Source organism: Argentina anserina, chromosome 6, assembly GCF_933775445.1.
Source record: "Argentina anserina chromosome 6, drPotAnse1.1, whole genome shotgun sequence".
NCBI lineage: Eukaryota > Viridiplantae > Streptophyta > Magnoliopsida > Rosales > Rosaceae > Argentina > Argentina anserina.
The window spans coordinates 3,702,091-3,717,251 of NC_065877.1; the positions used below are offsets into that span (position 1 = coordinate 3,702,091).

At 37.3% G+C, this 15,161-nt stretch overlaps 4 protein-coding genes across 5 annotated transcripts; 1 reads left to right on the forward strand and 3 right to left on the reverse strand.

The window, feature by feature from the left end:
- Window positions 1-436: 436 nt before the first annotated feature.
- On the reverse strand, window positions 437-1,091 carry LOC126799748 (protein NIM1-INTERACTING 1). Its single transcript, XM_050527015.1, has one exon. The coding sequence runs from the start codon at window positions 965-967 to the stop codon at window positions 617-619; it is 351 nt and encodes a 116-aa protein (XP_050382972.1). The 5' UTR covers window positions 968-1,091; the 3' UTR covers window positions 437-616.
- Window positions 1,092-2,128: 1,037 nt separating this feature from the next.
- On the reverse strand, window positions 2,129-6,293 carry LOC126799729 (inactive glucose-6-phosphate 1-dehydrogenase 4, chloroplastic). Its single transcript, XM_050526987.1, has 12 exons — window positions 6,120-6,293; window positions 5,134-5,323; window positions 4,733-4,995; window positions 4,431-4,525; window positions 4,153-4,267; window positions 3,827-4,032; window positions 3,633-3,741; window positions 3,510-3,547; window positions 3,310-3,430; window positions 3,035-3,237; window positions 2,665-2,865; window positions 2,129-2,553 (listed from the first exon to the last, which is right to left on the reverse strand). The coding sequence occupies exons 1-12, from the start codon at window positions 6,216-6,218 to the stop codon at window positions 2,316-2,318; spliced, it is 1,878 nt and encodes a 625-aa protein (XP_050382944.1). The 5' UTR covers window positions 6,219-6,293; the 3' UTR covers window positions 2,129-2,315.
- A 940-nt stretch (window positions 6,294-7,233) lies between these two features.
- On the forward strand, window positions 7,234-9,917 carry LOC126799744 (uncharacterized). Of its 2 annotated transcripts, none has more exons than XM_050527006.1 (5): window positions 7,234-7,365; window positions 8,147-8,472; window positions 8,915-9,019; window positions 9,156-9,203; window positions 9,364-9,917. In XM_050527006.1, exons 2-5 carry the CDS (start codon window positions 8,212-8,214, stop codon window positions 9,601-9,603), a joined length of 654 nt encoding a protein of 217 aa, XP_050382963.1. In that variant the 5' UTR covers window positions 7,234-7,365; window positions 8,147-8,211; the 3' UTR covers window positions 9,604-9,917. The 2 variants fall into 2 exon arrangements, with proteins under 2 accessions (XP_050382963.1, XP_050382964.1); XM_050527007.1 differs by having other exon boundaries at window positions 7,297-7,393; window positions 8,146-8,472.
- A 1,095-nt stretch (window positions 9,918-11,012) lies between these two features.
- LOC126800986 (polygalacturonase At1g48100-like) lies at window positions 11,013-13,230 on the reverse strand. The gene is made up of 6 exons (XM_050528417.1): window positions 12,859-13,230; window positions 12,600-12,767; window positions 12,119-12,163; window positions 11,793-12,000; window positions 11,624-11,705; window positions 11,013-11,517 (listed from the first exon to the last, which is right to left on the reverse strand). Exons 1-6 carry the CDS (start codon window positions 13,228-13,230, stop codon window positions 11,013-11,015), a joined length of 1,380 nt encoding a protein of 459 aa, XP_050384374.1.
- Between the last annotated feature and the right edge of the window lie 1,931 nt (window positions 13,231-15,161).

Genomic DNA, 15,161 nt, shown 5'->3' on the forward strand with positions numbered 1-15,161 from the left:
GTGTTTGTGTAGTAGTGTGATCCTCACTTAGATAGATTGAGAGAAAAAGTGTCTCAATTAGTGAGAATAAAATTCCTCTTGAGAGAGAGGTGTGTTACAATTTTAGTTAGTCTATAGTGAGTTATTTCTTGTAATTCTATTATTTAGTATAGTTGAAGAAAATACTACTACTGCCCCAAAGACATAGGCTTATTTGCCGAACCTCGTTAAATATCGTATCATTTTTTATTGTTGCTATTTCCGCTAATTTCACCAGAGGTGAGAAAAGTATCATGTGATAATCATTTATCCATCGGCCTTGTATTAGGCGGCCACTACTTTCCCATCAGTCAAAACCCAAGATCGGCTCCCTACCACCACGGTCGTATTGGCGCATACAGGTCAGTTTTAAGTACTGTAAATTTCGTTGGATTTATGTGAGCATACAGGTCAGTTTACAAAGATTAGTAGCTTAATTAGAGGGTGCTGATATTCTTGATGCCTTAACTACAATAGAATACAAGTCAACCTAAAGCATATAGAGGAAGGTGCATGCACTATTAGGTCAAGATCGACCTGCCTTCCAAGTTTTTAAGTTTCTACATACTACACTTCCACAGTACAGTTCCTAACTTTCCTACAGAGAAAGCTTCAGGTCTAGACCATCACCTCCTTTATCTTTTTCCTTTTCGTCTTCTTCTTGAATTGTCGAGGGACCTGCACCATGACCAGCAGTAGTGGCTTTATCATCTTGATCAAGGAAGTCTTCCGGTTGAAATGCCGGGTTCCATGCCCCGCCGGTACTCTTATTATCTGGTTCCTCTTCCTTCTTATTCTCATCTTTCTTCCTCAGTGGCCAGTTTGAACTGCCTTTGAGTATCTCACACACCTGCCTTGTACTCTTGATCAGAGCAAAGAACTTCTCTATCTTTGCTTCTTCATCCTCTTCTTCGAATTCCATCTTCCTCTTCTTCCTTTCTCCTTCCATAAGGTAGAGAGAGAGAGAGAGAGAGAGAGAGAGAGGCAAACTTGAACTTGTTATCTGTGAATTTCTTATCGCTGAAGGAGTTGTGCGTCAGTGAGAGAGAGAATTGCTTGTGAATTCATGAACTGAAAGCGTGTAACCGACTCTTTTATATAGAGTCAAGTCATTGTTTATCACGAAAGTCTTCTGTGTTGACGAAAATGCCCACTTGCCGCCGTGAACAAGATTCAATGTAGTATGGGCAAGCAATGGGCAGATAGGTCACTCTGATGCTAGTTTGGAATATTGATTGCGTCAGTCCCATAACGTAATGCTTATACCAACTATTACGTGACTCTAGCATTATAACATGAGGCTATTTTGACATCTTCTTCCTGGGTTTTGATTCTTTCACACTAATAGTCATACATAAATCAAAGAAGGGTGTATCATATGTTGTTTGGTTGCCCAAAATAGTCTTGTGAGTTGAGTGTGTATCATGTGTTGTGTTGCTCTTTTCAACCATTTTGCGGAACGTGTTTACGGTGAACTAATTTGTTTGATTATTTGTTTGTTTGTTAATTTGAGAAGTATAGATTATGAATAAGCTCTCTTAATGATCGATTACATTGCTCTCAATCGAATGAGCATCTATTTCCTTATGTAGACCTACCCTGATAAACTTGTGACTTGACAACACTAATTGTTTTCTTAGTCTGATCGAGTTAAGAGACTACTAAACTTTCCGAGACTTCTGTGATAGTTCATATCCTAGCAGTTAAGATGCTTTACTTATATTGGAGCTTCAATTATTTTTAGAATATTTTCTTGATACTTTCAGGATGACTATGATATCATATGGAGCCCTTTTGTTCCATCAAGTATACTGTGAATGCATTATTGCTTATAGTGAAATAATTGAGCAACAGTCTTGAGTCGATCCTAAGCAACTTATATATGATCATTTTGGGTTAGTCCTGCTTAGAAGCATTAATCACATAACTAGCCAAATAGATGGAGTCACTTGCAAGAAGCAACCGACAATACTTGGCGAGAACGACTAACCATTTTCCATGATTTAGGAATATGTGGTCTGCATCAAATTCATTCTCTAATCCCAACTCATGGAAGTAGTCGTCGGACCCAATTCAAAATTGAAGATCTCAAAAAGGATCCTAATTCACATAATCTGGTAAACAGTCCTTATGAATATGATTCAATGGCCGAGACACTACATGTTCAGTCTTGAATATGCAGAAACACAAAGTGATGATGACAGGGAACTCAAATGAAATTGATCATTACATTACATGATAAAATGAAATGACAACTCACTCATTTAACTGTTCATGAAGAAGTTTTGGAGGCTTTTCTAGTCTTCTGCCCATGGAACCCCATGTTTTGCCCACAGATAGTATGCTCCTACCGGACCTCTGCCCCCTAACTCATACATCTCAGGAGCTATATTTTTCTTGTCTATCTCATCCAGAACTGGAGTTAGAATGTTCCATGCAGCAGCAAGCTCATCGCTTCTCAAAAATAGATGACTGTCTCCATCCACAACATCAAGGAGAAGCTGCTCGTACGAATCAGGCATCTCCACATTGTACCTGCCATATATATTGACATAAGGGCACATTTGTGTCAAGAAAACACATACATTTTGACATCATTTTGCAGATAACTTTTGTATTGGAGTAAACTTTTCCTGAAGTGCTTACTTGTCCTTGTAAAGCAGATTCAATTCTGGAGAATCCAACTGCAGCCCCAATCCTGGAATCTTATTGTTCACCCGAAGTAGGATGGCTTCATCTGGTGTATCACGCAGAATCAGCTCATTAGTGGCAAGGTCTATATTATGCCCCATCCGCTCACGATAAAGATTTCCGGGGACATGACGAAACTGTATGCGTATCTCCACTCTGTAAAAGATGAGTGTACACTAAGCAGAGAAGTTTATTCCAGAATTGTGTTCTATGTGAAACCAGACCCTTCTGTTACTAAATGAATCAGTAGAACAAGCAGGGGCAAATATATTTGAACCAACATAAAGAGTTATCCCTTATGTAGCAGTAGTCCAATACATCTAACCTGTGTTTGATAAGTCCCATGCCAGTTTTGATTAAGAAAGGCACACCATCCCAGCGTGCATTGTCAATATACAATGCAGCAGCAAAGTATGTGGGGGTCAGGCTGTTCGTATATACATCAGTCTTATCACCAGCCCTGGCTTTATACTGGCCAAGAATAACATCACTAGGCTCCAATTTCCGTACTGATCTCAAGAGCTTGGCCTGGAACGAAGATTCTCATCAGAAAAAATAAAAAGGATAGGCACTGCAAGAAGGTATAGCATGCAAGAATACCTTTTCATTTCGGATATTTTCACCATCTAGACTTATTGGTGGTTCCATGGCAAGCAATGCTATTGTTTGAAGTATATGACTGTGTACTATGTCACGAATGATCCCATAACCATCAAAGTACCTGCATACAAGGACCAGAACTTAAATAACCATCGAGGTTCCTTTTGGATTCACTGTTTTAACATAACACAGAGAAATACCTTCCTGCTTGGACACCCAAGTCTTCTGCCAAAATAACCTGTTTCATAATTAAAGTGTTTAACACAACCTTTCTGGATATATTAAGATCTCATGTATGAATAAGATATATAAAACTGGATTACCTGTACATTTCGTATATATGTACGGTTCCATAGTGGCTCAAATACTAGATTAGCAAACCTTAGAACTGTGAGATTTTCGATAAGGTTCCGTCCCAGAAGATGATCTATCCTGGAACAAGAATTGTGTCAATTATCTGAAGAGATTCCATAAGTCTGCTGTTTGAGCTATGTAAAATGAAGAGATTGTAAGAGACCTGTATATCTGTTTCTCCTGAAACTTAGAGAGGAGAGATTGTGTCAACCGATGAGATGATAATACATCAAAGCCAAAAGGTTTCTCAATGATCACTCGATTCCAGCCCTTCAGGGATTGGGCGTTATCAGCCACAGAACATGCAACATTTATAAGTGCTTCTTGCGGCACAGAGAGGTAAAATATTCTGTTTGCTTCAGATTTTCCCTGAGGTAGGTCAGCTGTTACACAATCAATTATCTAAAGCATCTAACTAACTCTCAAAAAATATATATACGAGCAATTAATAAAGGGAAATGAGATTTTATGTCTGTGCATTCAATATACCTCAAATTGCTTCATAAGTGCATCGAGTTTTGACATGCCTTCTCTATTGTCATAACCTCCATTGATATAGTATGTTCTGCTAAGGAAAACGTCTGTTCTGTCTCCACAATCTTGTCTGAGAGATATTTGAGTATCAGATATAAGATGTTTAACTTTGAATTCAGACGTATTTACGAAAAGAGGAACTTTGGGCCCCTTTTATACCACATACAATTGAAAACAAGAAATTATAAACTGGAAAATATTTTGTGTAACTTGGGGTGGCAGAGGAAACATACTGATGCTCCACACGACAAGTCATATTGGAAGCGATCATGGATCTCAGATCTTCATCTGTCATATCTTTTCTTGAATAACCAAAGATACAAACATTCTGCAGTCAAAATTTAATACATAAAGGTTACATCTCTTACTCAATGAAAGTACAACATGAATTTTCTTTGTGTTTTCTAATGTTATCGAGATATAGTTTTATGCTAGGACCACTCAGTCCACTCTACCTTTGTTTGATGACATTTTCACAACAGCAATGCCCTCAATATCCAAATGAAAAACGATTTGAAAATCATCTTACACCTACCTCAGGAAGAAATCCACTATAATAGAGAGCAAAAAGTGCAGGAAAAATCTTTCCCCTCGCCAGCTCCCCAGTTGCTCCTATGACTGCAATGCAGAGTGTGGGTCCTTCACCACACTCATAGGGAATTTTGGAGGAAAGAGTTTGTGGCATGAAAGTGGATTCCGCAGAAGCAGTTGATACATCAACAGAAACATGTGATTGGAAACTTGGCAAAGAACTTTCTTCGACCTGTGAGGTTATTTTTGTTGTTTCATCATTTGAATCTGCAGATACACCATCCAAAATCTGTAACATTTATATACAATGGGAAATTACAGTGACCAGAACATCAATTCTTTAATGAAAACAAATCAAATATGGTATTATTACTATCCCATCGAGCATTTTTTGATGCACCATACCTTCTTGTAGGTGACCTTTGACTTGATTTTTAATACTCTTAATCTCATTGGTAGGTCCAAGTTTCCGCTTATGCTTTTGTAAGTGTAGGTTCTCAACTATCCATCGTTTTAAGCCACAAAATCTTCGGCAGAAATGGGCAGGGCCTCCATTTCTCCTACTTGACTCAAAATGTAAGTAGTTTGCTGTATCCTACATATAACCCAGAAAAGGATGAGTCTTTCCTTATTTCACATATAAGGGAAGAAAACATCATACATTACAGATAAAAACTGGACAGAACTGAGCTTGAAAAGTTAGAAAGAGCTTCATCCCTACCCCATTTCCCATTCCCAATTCTCATAATACCACAATTTATAGCATCAAAAAGTACAATGAATATTGCTATTTAGCACCACCATCCCTTCTCCTCCAATGTCAAATGCCATCAAGCGATACTTCTAAACTATTTAACTGGAGAACATCTGAACAGGAGGGCACGAATGTGACTAGATTATAGCATCGTTAAACATGGCATCTAAATTGCCATTGCTTTAGACCAAATCACTAGAGCATACAAGTAAAAGTATGCAATACAAATAGTAAGACTCCACACAATGAACCAATCAAAGCACTAAACAGAAAAAAAAATAACTAAAGTGGAAGATGGGCAGCAATTAACAATGCCTAAAGTTCAAATTTCACTTGCCACATGCCAAATCCAATACTTGAAACACTCTAGAACTTCAGTTTCAAATAAACAGGTCATACTCTTGGTCCATATAATCACAATCTCATCATTCACCCACAATGACCCATATGAGAGAAATGCTTCTTCACCATCAATCATATACACGCACATCACAAAAACTTAAAAAAGTTTCAATCTTTCAGACCATATCTCAGAAACATAAACTCTAAACTACCACTATACGAGTTAAGTACGAAGTAGAACGCATTAGAAATAAACAGAAAGCCCAGAAAAATAAGGCTGGTTTAGAGAACGCACCCCAAAGGAGAACTGGTAAGCACCGGAGCAGAGATAGCTTGGCCCTGAAACTTTGGATTCTATAAAGGGCAGAGAGACAGCTGAAAACGACATGGACATCCTTTGCTCTGTTTCTCAGTTCAGTCTAAGATCTTTCTTAAAGTTTGGAGCTTTAAGCTAAAGAGACTGAGACTGAGACTGAGACTGTTCTGTTCTAGTAGAAAGTGTATTACAGGGGGACGACTGTAACTAAAGAGACTATAGTTTTGGATGCACTAGAACAAAACCATTGAGGGATCCACGATGACCATGATTGGATGTGTCTGGATATTAATCAACGGTTCTGATGAGAGCGCCAAAAATCTATCTTTTTTGCAGAGACTGATTATTGCTAAGTCGTACGTCATAAATAAGTGTAGTGTCCACCTGACTTTGGATTCATGTAGCAATTGTCGGACTGTCCTTTTCTATAGGGATTAATTGCCAAACTAATGTATAGGAAGTTATAGATTACTTTTCCATTTCAAAAAAAAAGAAGTTATAGATTAGAGAAAATTATAGAAAACTCCAAATTAAGAAACTCATTTTAAGATAAACCTACACGTTTAAGTTATACCTAATTTAATGTATGCAAAGCTGATTTGATAGGGACAAGACTAAAGATGGGTTCAAAGTAGCAATCAGAGCCTACCTACCAGTGAGGCAGTGATCAATAGTTTCACTTACACCTTTGGTGAAGCTCTGTTCCCTTTGGTTACAAACCATCACATATATGCATGAACTAGTAAAATACTCCTCTTAATGTGAGTGGTTTCTTTTAGGTTTGTAACACTTGCTTCTTGTCTTTCACTAGTTTTGCAAGAGGACATTTTTGCAATGGGAACACGATGGAAACTATGGATTCTTCAAGTTTGGTATTTTGGGTTTGTTCACTTGTTGACCAAATTGCAAATAATTAAACAATAAACGACAAATGATTGGATAAACAAAACGAACAGTTGCCAACTCCAATAGAGAATGTATCCAACAAAGCTTTGTCATCTTCAAATTTTATAATGGAGATGAACGACTACAATTAATCATAAAATACATTATGCATCTAATCTTGTACACTGTTTCTGTTGTTGGATAGTGACCCTCATCCACTAACACGTTTCTTAACAAAACCTCTCTCTCTCTCTTAATCTCAACGAATCTCTCCCCAGTTGTAAATAAAATCATCTCCGAGAAGATAAGACTGGTGGTTGAGAGCTTTTGCAGATTTCAGGCAAGAACAAGAGCTCTCTTCCTTCCCTGGAATTCATCTTCATAATCCTTGTACATGTTTTCATTCCCAAAGACTCGATTTTTAATTTTCAAGCTCTTATCTTTGGTCGATTGGTTCTCGGTGTTTTCATAGGACTCTGTTTGGTTTTTCATTTTTGGATTCTGATGGGTTCGTGCTTAGGAATTTGATTAATAATTGAGGGTGTAATCTCATTTCATATGCCACTCTTTTAGATATTTCGTTATCTTTTTCTGCTTGATCTTCATGCTGTATCAGATAATGGAAGATTGTCTACCTCTTCAATTAATAAATTGTGTTGTTTTCGAGTTTTCTATGCCCTTTAGTTTTCCATATGAATAAAAATGTAATAATCTCGTAGAGTCAGGTAGAGTTAGATTGATGCATATGTAAAAGAAATGAAAAGAATTGCGGTTCAGTACTCTGATATGTCTAAGTGAGCTCATAAACTATATCTTATTGCTGCAATTGCTTGATCATATCACTGATATGTGAAATTTAACTGCTTTAGTGTATGGATTCATATGAGTGTGAAATCTGGTGATGGAAAAATCAGCTTCTGCTTTTTAAAAAGCAATTCAATATTGTGAGAATAACATTAACGATTGTGAAGTGTCATCATTGATTTACAATGAAATCTCATTGGTAACATATCACATTGAGGAGGATAGTGATGTTAGACATAGAAACCTCCTAAATTTCCTATGTTCTTGTACTAATGGCTCTGCATTTTTGTTCACTCATTTCATTTTGTTTGGTGCAGATACTTAGATATCTTCTCAATTGATGCGATTGCACATTCCTCAAGTGTATTCTAATTACTTGTAAATGGGTTCCGAAGGTCCTACAACTGTAACAATTCATGTGACGGGTTTTAAGAAATTTCATGGAGTTTCAGAAAATCCAACTGAGACGATTGTCAGTAATCTCACCGAGTATGTGAAAAAGAACGGTTCACCAAAAGGTCTGATTATTGGTGGTTGTAGTATTCTTGAGACTGCAGGACAAGGAGCAGTTCTTCCCCTATACCAGACATTGCAATCTGCAATAAGCGAGAAGGACTCTACGAATTCCAGCAGAATTATTTGGGTCAGTCGTCTAAAGTCTAGTTCATCACTTAATAATAAATATATAGATATATCATATATACATACACATTTCTGAATCGCACCTTTAGGCTAAAGAGCAAAGCATATGCAATTAATCATCGAGTCACAAAACCATACATATATAATCACATTAGCATGATCTTGGTTCAGCATTTTGGATTAAATAAGCTTTGTGATTCTGCTACAAAGAAAGAAAGTTTTCGACATTGTCCCATACAGGAACTGACTACAGGAAAGAGTTTATAAGGATATCTTATTGGCCCTTTTCCATCTTGGTTTGTGTTCCTAATCGGATACTATTCAGTTTCAGTATCAAACATAATATCAATAATGTCTGCGCACTTCTGAGTATGGTTTTGACTGGGATGACATTAACGTGTCATGTATCTCACTCTTTCTATATTTTATTATGTACAATATAGATACACTTTGGAGTTAATAGTGGTGCAACTAAGTTTGCTATTGAGCATCAAGCTGTCAATGAAGCTACTTTTCGTTGCCCTGATGAGATGGGATGGAAGCCTCAGGTTAGATAGAAATTCAAGGTTCTTTTTGTTTTAATATTGTTTTCTTTTTGTTCTATTTTTCTCTGGTGGATATAAATTTTATTTGACATGGCCTTAATTTTTCAGATAATGTTTTAATGTTATGGTTCTTTTGCAGAAAGTCCCTATCATTCCTTCAGATGGTGGAATTTCACATATAAGAGAGGTATAATGGGAGATCATGGTTCATTATCTATGTTCTTATAGTATCAACTCACACCTTTATAGAATACTGATAGGATTATATTTAGTATGATGGCAATACAGCATGACAGCAATCATCATTTCGTTCAGATATCAATAGATTTTGTTCTGTCATCGTGCAGACTTCTCTTCCAGTTGAGGAGATAACCAAGGCCTTGGTGAAGAAGGGTTATGAGGTGATGACCTCAGATGATGCAGGGCGCTTTGTATGCAATTATGTCTACTATCATTCCCTTCGGTTCGCAGAGCAAAATGGGATCAAATCGCTCTTTGTGCATGTGCCTCTCTTCTTGACTATCGATGAGGACACCCAAATGAAGTTTGCTGCTTCCTTGCTAGAGGTACTTGCATCATTATGTTAGTACTCCTATCCTCATGCATCATCAACCACACCTGTATGCCAAAAGTGTTTGTATGCTTGTATGAAGTCACCGCATTTATCAAGGTGGATGTATGCTTCATACATGGAAAAGTTTGAATAATCACCAAGTGTAATCTAAGATAAAGTGTATTCAATGAACGTTCACATGATATATTTTCATTAACGTGTTCCAGAAGGTTTTGGTAACTAGCCGAAATTTTTCAAAATCCAGTTGTGAACCATTATCCCAGTTTTCTGTTAGAGCTTGCTGATACGCTTTATTAATTCATGAAATGAATGACTGGATTAACCGTTCATATGGCCTTACACTTTGTGAGAACTGAGAACTGTGCTACAGAACTTGTTCATTTATTCACGTCAGCTGCAATGAGACTTGTATTGTCAATGTGTCATGAAAAGCTGTAAGGCGAGGTAATGTCTGATACTCCCTAATTTGTTGCATCCACAAGCTGCAAAGCAGACATACTAATTTTGCTGCAATTCAGCTGAGGCAAAATTAAAACATTTTAGGTCATGTTACTGTACGTCTGCTTTATTTCTCACTCCTCTCCCTTTCATGTTGGATTTCAAACCCCATTAGAGGTAGTGTCAGTTGGGGTATCACTTCCAAACTGTCTTAATCCTCGCCCCCCTTGCTTCTAGCTAAGAACAGGAAGCAAATTCAAGCAAGCTTTAATATGAAACACGTGTCCGAGAAATGGAAAAGGAAAACCACCTTCAAAATGGTAATGTCTTAGCAGTGCAGCACTACTGCTTGTATCAATAACGTGGAGAGCTGAGGATAAGATCACTACTAACTACTAAGGGTTGTGTATAAGTATAACTACTATTTTTGTAGTGATGTCAATTACACATCATTCTGGGTTGGCTCTAGTTAGTGTCTCTCACTTCTCTATAGAGATGTATGTACATGTTGGTGAGATATTCATGACCTATGCAATATGCATTATTTGGTAATGTCCTATGTTTGTTTTCATTTATCCATTCCAAGGAAAATTAGACCATCTTGTAAATATTGGTATGGAATACAAAGAGAACCTTCAAATTACTAGTAGTCAATCAAAGACCAGCTCAACTAAATCTCAATCGAACAATGTTTGATCAGTCAACATGTGTGGTTAACATGATGTATATTATACAACAAAATGAGAGAATGGATACAGCAGAAATGCATTTGCTCTCTGTCCAAGAGCAGAGAAGCTCTAAAATTTGTTTGCGATAGTTGCAAATATACTTCAAAACACAGAAAACACAAAAGCTTAGGAAGATCCAAACCATGTAACAATATGCAGAGATTTGGACTATTAGTTCCTTGGAATATTGCTTTAAATAGGCTATCATCTATAATTCTATATGTATTATATATAATCTGATCCAGATTGGTTACATCTAACACCAATCACTGTCATCCTGGGGTAACAGTTCTGGAATGCCCTCTAACAAGCACAAAACTGGTGGAACAGTAATTGTCTTCATAGTTCCATAAGCACTCCAGCAAAGCGGCGTCGACACAAATCGTGCTATCGTGGCAGGGAGCAATTTCACTTCAGAGAGAGTGAGGTTTGTACATGGCATTGAGTCACTGCAAGCGAAATGCATAGGGGGGCTTCGCACATCATAAGTACCCCATATGTTTGTGTACAAGATATTTGATATGTTAACTGCGGAGGTCTGGTTTCGGCAGTGCTTGGTGAGGCAGTAGTATTGGTCAAGCACAATTGGGTTTCTTACAGTGTCCATATGAATATTCTGAAATGTTATCCTTGACACAGATCCTGATCCACCTTGCCATGTTTTGATCCGAACCCCATTGTCAGAGTTCTTGATAATTGAGTCTCTAACTGTGATATTCGAAACACATGCTCGGGAATTGCCATCTCCAAGGCTTCCAATGCTGTACAACATGCAAAGAGTATTTGAGTAGATTCAAATTTTGATAATAGTTGAACTCATAGAACCAATCATCCATAGATAAAAACTAAGGAAGCTGTGGGACGTACCTTATTCCATGACTTGGACCACAAGTAATGTTCCTAATGTCTATATTATAAGAACCTGTTCCAATTGATACACAATCATCACCTACACATGAAAACCAAAGAACAGGGTTAGCTTTGTGAAATGAAAAGGATAAGTACGTCCATGCAGAGGCGGTTGTTGAATAGTTACCGTTGGACACGATTGAATTGTATATTTTCACATTGTTTGTGTTCTGTATGTGAATTCCATCTGTATTGGGACTAAGAGCAGGTGATTTTATGTTAAGTGATTCTATGAGAACGTTTTGACAATTGTCGAACTTGAAATGAAACTGGGGGCTGTTCTTGATTTTGAGTCCATGCAGTTTCAGATTAGAGCACATGAAGAACCTCATAGCCTGCAACAGGAAAATCCGAATATTAGTGTCCGAACAACATTTCAAGTAACAACTAGAGCTATTTACTTTAGAAGATACAACGTAAACTCGGAAGAAATCTGTCTTATGTGTAACTTACAGCCGGGCTATCACAATGTCCAGGCAGTGTTGTTCCTTTGAGTCCCTGTTCCATTATATTTACACAAAAAAGTTAGAGAATTGGCGTGGAGTTATAGAATAAGGAGTTCATTCAGATCCTCCTTAAGACAATTTTCAGTGTTTAATCATGTGCTTATGTCTACAAAAATGTCTCCATTTGATGGATTTTCTACTATATTATATGAGGTGTTTTTGCTTGTTATACATGAAGATGAAGCACATATATTCTTATAGTTTCTCTAGAACCATTAAGAAGTTCTGTATATGCAACAGAAAGTGATTATGTCACATTCATAGGCACACAAAAGATGTTCGATCTCAAACTGGCCCTCATTTCTACATGCTAGATCCCAAACCCAACAGAAGCATTTAGAACAGGATCAATACTGACAAAGTATCTCTATATACTTTCAAAAATATAGCTCATGGTGGTGAGGACCAATAACAAAAGGTGTAGTTACTTTGTGGGGTTTGCAAGGAAGATTCCACCATTTCTCTCCTCTACCATCTATTACACCATTTCCTTGCACCAACATTCCATTAATTCTGTAGAAAACCAACCACTGTCTCTTACTAATATTTTTCGGCCATGAATTTGGTCCATCTGGTGGCACTAATGTTCCATCAATCTGCAGTTTGCACCATCAAGCCAAACAACAACACATCAGATTAGGTATAAGAAAAGAACTAGTTAAAGAAAGTTATCAAATACATTGTTACCTGCAATATGAGGCCAGGTTTACATGGCCCTGTGAATATGGTAGACTGTAACATATATGAATGACTTTTCGGAACAAGAACTTCCGAATTTTCAGTTTGACAAGCACTGTCCCAAGCCATTTTAAATGCTTCTGTATCATCAGTAACACCATCCCCAACTGCACCGAAAGTTCTCACATTGAAAAGAGTAGTACCAAGAGCAGAACTACCATTGTAAGTCGGGCTAACAGCAGCTGCGGGTGCAGGAGAAGGCGGCACTGAAATTTGAGACACTACAAGTGAAGAAGCGTAGTGAAGTCTGCCGTGTATTGGAAGAAACAAGAAACAAAAACACAAGTTGAAAATATGAGTAAGAACAAAGTTGATCGGCATGGCTTTCACTAAGTTGATGTGGAGCAACTGGAATGAGAGACTATTGGGTACTTATAATAGAAGTTCTATTGCGCTAGAAGACTTAGAGTAGGGTAGCCCTTAGTTTTCTTTAGGTTAAGAAGTTCAAGGAATGCAACTGTGATATAATTCCACATTCATCAGCTAGATTTTATAGGGTTAAATAGAAGCAAGGACCCACGATCAGGAAGCTGAAGATTACCACAAGAGTTAAAAAAAAAGCTACAATGTGAGACCACTTTGATCACCACCACCACCAAACAAGTTGCAAAGAGATAAAACCCTACTACAACTCTGGGGAATATTAGAGGCTGTAAGAGTTACAGAACATTCAGTTGGAACTTGGGGAGTGTTACGAGTCATTTTCATACTAAGAATTTTAGTGGGAAGCTACTTTTGTTAAGGTCGGGCCGGTCGGCCCACGCCTAGCTAACACATACAATAGTGTTGAGAAACCGACCACCTCCATATAGAGCTCTGGGTTTGGCTTCTTTTCCTGAGAGAATGCATGCGAGCACTTGCATAATTATAGACCCATTTTCAGTGAAGAAAAGTTGGTGCTTTGGGATCTTTAGAATAGATCTTTATGCTGAACCAAGAATTGCATAGCATGATTGTACAAGGAGCTGCGAAGATTAAAGGAGTGGTCATTTTGGGAAAGTCGTTAGCTCTATGGTTCCAATCTTCAACTAGATATTTCAGTTAGAAAAATACGATATGTGGGAATTGAAGTATCGAAGAAGACAGAATTTAAATATTATGTTCTTTAGGGTTTTATCATGATGTTATGAAGAAAGCAAGTTGAATGCTTTGAAGAAACTCAATCCAGTGATGGCTGGCCGCCAATAGCTTCTTGCAGCCGGTTATTCTCTTTTGCAGTGCGGCCACATTCTGTGTTGTCTGTGTGAACTTAGGATTGCTTGGTCTTTTAGCAATTTATACATTATCACAATATGCTTTAGTCTTTCAAAACTTGAAGCTGTAGTGGTTGAGAGACACTTTGAAATTACACTTCTAAAACTTGTTTAATCCTAGTAGATCAGGCTTTACCCCCGAGAGTAGTTTTAAATTAGATTCGATTTAGCATACTGATAAGAGCATTTTTGCGACGATATTATAGTGTAAATCATTACATCTGTACTTGTTAACTTCCTTAAAATGTCATATTAACCTTGTTATTTTCTTAGGTACTTCGTGAGGCAACATAATATAATTGTAAGTATAAGTGATGCAATCAAGGCTATTTTGAAGCAACAAGTAAGACTTTCAAGAAGATTTTGGGAATATTGCATATTATCTCCTACCAGATTTAGACCAAAGACGAGATAGAGAGGGACTAGGAGACATAGAGGCATAATGCACAAGAGGTCTAGGGCTCCTCAATGATTAAGAGTATATATATATATATATATATATATATATATAAGACTTTGCGTTGTCGACACACGGGGAGAAAGAGGCAGAGATCGAGAGACCATATTTATTCACCATTCAAAACTCCTCAAGTTCACTTTTTATCTCCTCAAGCTACATTCATCATCAATCTCTTCGAGAACGAGTCCACATCTCCTCAAGCTCACCTCCATATTTCATCAGGGCTTTCAATAGTTGATTTTATTTTGAGTAATTTTTAGAACTAGGAGTAGCTAATCGTTGCTAGACTTAGGTTAAACAATTCACCTAATCATTTTGTTTCCTTTGTCATAAGTAATAAAGGCTATAGTACAATAGTTAAAAATCAAGCAGTTGAGAAATAAAATAAAATCAAACAGTGAGGGTTGCATGCTAGATAGTTTCTAATTTTCTATACTATTTTGGACTCTATAATCATTCAAACTTCCACATGTTCTTTTTAATTATCTTTGCATTCATCGGATAGACTTGCTTATCTGCGTTTCACTAAGTGTTTTGAG